Source organism: Arachis ipaensis, chromosome B07, assembly GCF_000816755.2.
Source record: "Arachis ipaensis cultivar K30076 chromosome B07, Araip1.1, whole genome shotgun sequence".
Classification (NCBI taxonomy): Eukaryota; Viridiplantae; Streptophyta; class Magnoliopsida; order Fabales; family Fabaceae; genus Arachis; species Arachis ipaensis.
Genome location: NC_029791.2, coordinates 32,835,600 through 32,839,564, shown reverse-complemented (window position 1 = coordinate 32,839,564; position 3,965 = coordinate 32,835,600). Strand labels below are relative to the sequence as shown.

Here is a 3,965-nt window from a genome sequence, read left to right as displayed (position 1 = left end):
ATGCAAGATCTAGATAGTTAATAATAAAGCTCAACTCCTTAATTCAAGATTGAAGTAGAACTCATTAAAAGATAACAGAAGCACATCTAACTAGATTTATTTTATACCCTCCCTAGACTCCACATTATGAAATTCTTATGGCTGGATCCAAATCTTTTAAAGTGAGAAAGTTGATAAAATAATAAAATAAAGAGTTAATGATTCTTAAATTAAAATAATGAGATAAACATATCATGAAAGTTACAAATTCAATAGTGATTAACCACTCACTTCGTTTCTTTACTAACTCACTTTGGAAAATCTAAATTCCTTGTGCCTTGGACCCTTTTTTCAGTGTTCAGCTCAAAGGTTTTTTATCTACAATCTAACTCACGCTAAAAAAATAGAGCATAAAGAATGACAAGAAAAACCATTCTCTACTTAGTAGTATTAACAAGTCATTATTCCCAATAAAGGGAACAAATCTTAGGCATACATCGTTTGTGATAAATACAAAGATCGCCATAGTTCACTCTATTATGTATACTACAAACTACAAAGCCGAACGGCTATGTACTATGAGGTTCAGGAAGAAGTTGAAGTTCCCTCATGGAGACTTACATTGTTTCAACCAGAAACTTATAAGTTACAAAAACAATCCTAAACAGGGGTGTGGATGTTTTCAATTTTCCTTTTGCTTTTTGGAATTGATGAAATAAATGAGTGTAATCAATGAAGTTGGAGTTTAGTTGTCACTATGGTTTTGTTCAACCTTGGCTCGAATCTTCTGCTCCAACACTGATATTTCAGTCTCAAGGCTAAACATTCTATTCAAAGCATGCATGTTCTCGAGGGTCTCGGTCAGGGTCCGGCTATCACTGCCGTCGCACCTCAGGTGCTGCATTGGACCATGAAGCAACTTATTGACTATGCCACGGCTAAGATCATCCACGGCACGCCGTGTCTTCTTCGAGATATCATCACCCATCTTACCTAAGCATTTCTCAAGCTCAGCAGCCCTGATTCTTTCAGCATAAGCCCTCAATTTTTTTATGGTAGGAACGGTTTCAAGCGAGTCCCTCCAAGCTTCGAATTGTTGTGATTCTTCACCAATGATTGCCTGAGCTTCCATTGCTTTTCTCAGCCGATCCTCTTTATTTGCAGCTACAACCTCTTTAAGGTCATCAACATTGTAAACTCGCACAGACTCGATATCTGAGACACATGAACCCACGTTCCGAGGAACTGAGATATCAATAAAGAGGCGATGGCCTCCAATGTCTTGACTCACAGAAGGAAGGTCTTTAACATCATCTTTCAAGAACAATGGGTTTTCTGAGGCTGTACCGGTGAAAACTACATCTGCTTCACCTACACAAGCAAGCATTTCTGAGAGGGGTTTGTAGATTATCTCAACATCCTTTAGCTCTTCACGGATTTCAGCAACTCTCTCCTCACTTCTATTGACAACCACCATCTTTGTGCAACCCTTTGCAACCAAATGTTTGATCACAAGCTTCCCCATCTTTCCAGCTCCAATAACCAACATCTTAGCATTACCATGTGAAGTTTCAGGTAGCTTCATCAAGGCCAATTCAACGGCAGCTGAGCTAACAGAAACAGCTCCTGCAGCAATATTAGTCTCGGCTCTAACCCTTTTCCCGACAGTAATCGCATGCTTGAATAGGCCGCTGATGTTCCTCCCAAAGCCATTGACTCCTTGTCCAACTTTGACAACTTGCTTAACCTGGGCAAGGATTTGGCCTTCTCCCAGCACAAGAGAGTCAAGACCAGCTGAGACTTCGAAAAGATGCTGTGTGGCATCTTTGTTATACAACAAAAATCGATGCTGGCAAAGTTCTGAAACAGGGATTCCACTAGTCTGCAAACAGGATCAGGATTGTGCAATATGCATTTATTAGTTTTTGAGCGAAAAAGAAATTCTAAACTCCCTATACTTGGTCCTCCAAGAATTCGTGCATCACTATATTTGTTGTTCAAAGGGATTTTCAAGCTCTCATAAACAAAAATATATATATATAATGATGAGGTAATGCTTAATTTGGTCCCAAAATTTTCAGCACCCATCAAAACGGTGCCTAACTTTTGAAAATAACCGAATTGGTCCCTGAAACAAATCGTGAATCGCCTGTGTACCTAGTTCAACTTCAACTGCCGTTAGCACAGTGCTGACATAGAGCGTTAAAGTATCAGTGTGGCATCATAACAACCTAACAATAAGGTGACATGGCTAAGACTTCAGTATAATCAAATAGGTGTTGTAAGTTGATTAATTGGACTCATTTTAGTTAATTAGTTTTATTTTTATTTTTATATTGGTGTAGAGACTAAAATGAATCCAATTAACTAATCTAAGATGCCTAATTCATCATATAGAAATTTAGTCATGTCACTTGAATGTTGAGGATGCCACACCGACACTTAAAAATTCTATATCATCATTGTGTTGAGGACAGTTAACTTAGAGATGAAGGAGATTCAGTATTTATAAACTAAGGGACTAATTTGGTCATTTTCAAAGGTCAGAAACTGCTTTGATGTAGGATGGAAATTTGAAAGACCAAATTGGACCTTATCTCATAAAACAATTATCAAATTCATCCTTTGATGTGATTAATCTATTTCTTACAAAAAGAATAAATATGGCAAAACTTTTGAAGGACCAATATGACAACACATGGAATCTCTGACGAAAAATGAATCGACATTAGACATTACTCTTGACATCCACTCGGTGACTTCTTTTACACCGCGATGCTGAGAGAGAGCAACAACATATATCTCCATTCGGTTACAGGTGCTGAGAACAGCTGCTTCTTCAATATGATTGAGGCCGCAAAGCTCTCCAATGGCTCTGGGCCATTCTGCTTCTGGAATGGCAAGCTTTTCACGCATTTCCACAGGTGTAGTATGCACGCTGAGTCCAATCACCACGATGCTGCTCTTTTCCTTCGTATACCCTGCCATAGTTGATAAACTTCAATAATTTCATTAATTTGACAGCAAAGTTAATCAATTAAAGGTGAGTGAGTCATAGTCGTAATCTTAGTTTTTCAATCAAATTAATGTTGATGCTGATTTCATTCAAACACAATCAAATCTCTTGAGTGTGGATTATCATCACACTTGATTCATCAGTGTGAACCGATAGGAAAAGAAACAAAATAATAAATTCACACTGAGCTATGAGCGCCTGCAGAGTCATGTAATACCACATCCAAGTGAGACTTCACGCACACACTTGAATTATGAATACAGAAGAGAACAAAGAAACAACGCAATTAAATTTTCCATTATGTAAGCAATAAAATCAGATAATCGGAAAAAATAGAAATGAAGGAAGGAAAACTGACTATCGGCGGCATAAGTCTTAAGTTGCTGAAGAGCAGAGACGGCAGCAGCATTGTCAAGAATAACATCAGGAGAAGCCGAAGCGTCACAACGAACCAGGCCTCTCCGAAACGGCGTCGTTCTGGTGGCCTTGGCGGCGGTTTTGGAAGGCACACACAAAGAATAAGCAGCATTGGCAGAGGAAGAGGAACAACATTTGAGGAACAAAGCCTCCAACTTAGCCCCCGAAAAGCTCGTCGAAACAGCCATCGTGGTGACCGGAAATGCGTGAAAATAAAAAATTATGGAGTAATGGTAGGTTAGGTAGTTTAGTTGTGGTGGTGTGTTGACCGTTTTGGTTTTGGTTCGTTGTTGTGTGGAAATGGTGCAATAGATGTGGCGGAATGGAAGGTGTTTGGATGGATTTCAGGGGATTGGTGTGATTTCTCTTTATTCTCATTGGCTGTTGGAGAACACGTTTTATCCACACTCCCATTCTAAATTTCTCTTTCTAATGTAATCTCCCTATATCCTACACTACGCCCTCTTACTGTAGTCTTACTCTTCATTTCTTTCCATTTTTTCCATTTATTTTATTTATTCTTCATGGACCCCACCTTTGCTCCTTCTAATTA

General features: G+C 38.8%; 1 protein-coding gene across 1 annotated transcript; it reads right to left on the bottom strand.

The window, feature by feature from the left end:
* LOC107609171 (glutamyl-tRNA reductase 1, chloroplastic) lies at nucleotides 398-3,848 on the bottom strand. Its single transcript, XM_016311025.2, has 3 exons — nucleotides 3,354-3,848; nucleotides 2,719-2,960; nucleotides 398-1,861 (listed from the first exon to the last, which is right to left on the bottom strand). Exons 1-3 carry the CDS (start codon nucleotides 3,598-3,600, stop codon nucleotides 725-727), a joined length of 1,626 nt encoding a protein of 541 aa, XP_016166511.1. The 5' UTR covers nucleotides 3,601-3,848; the 3' UTR covers nucleotides 398-724.

Excerpts from the sequence above, each read along its gene's own strand:
- LOC107609171 (XM_016311025.2), bottom strand. The coding sequence starts at position 3,600 with ATGGCTGTTTCGACGAGCTTTTCGGGGGCTAAGTTGGAGGCTTTGTTC. Across the intron at positions 2,961-3,353 it reads TAAGACTTATGCCGCCGATA|GGTATACGAAGGAAAAGAGC; the intron begins GTCAGTTTTCCT and ends CAACTATGGCAG. Across the intron at positions 1,862-2,718 it reads TCACCGAGTGGATGTCAAGA|ACTAGTGGAATCCCTGTTTC; the intron begins GTAATGTCTAAT and ends TCCTGTTTGCAG.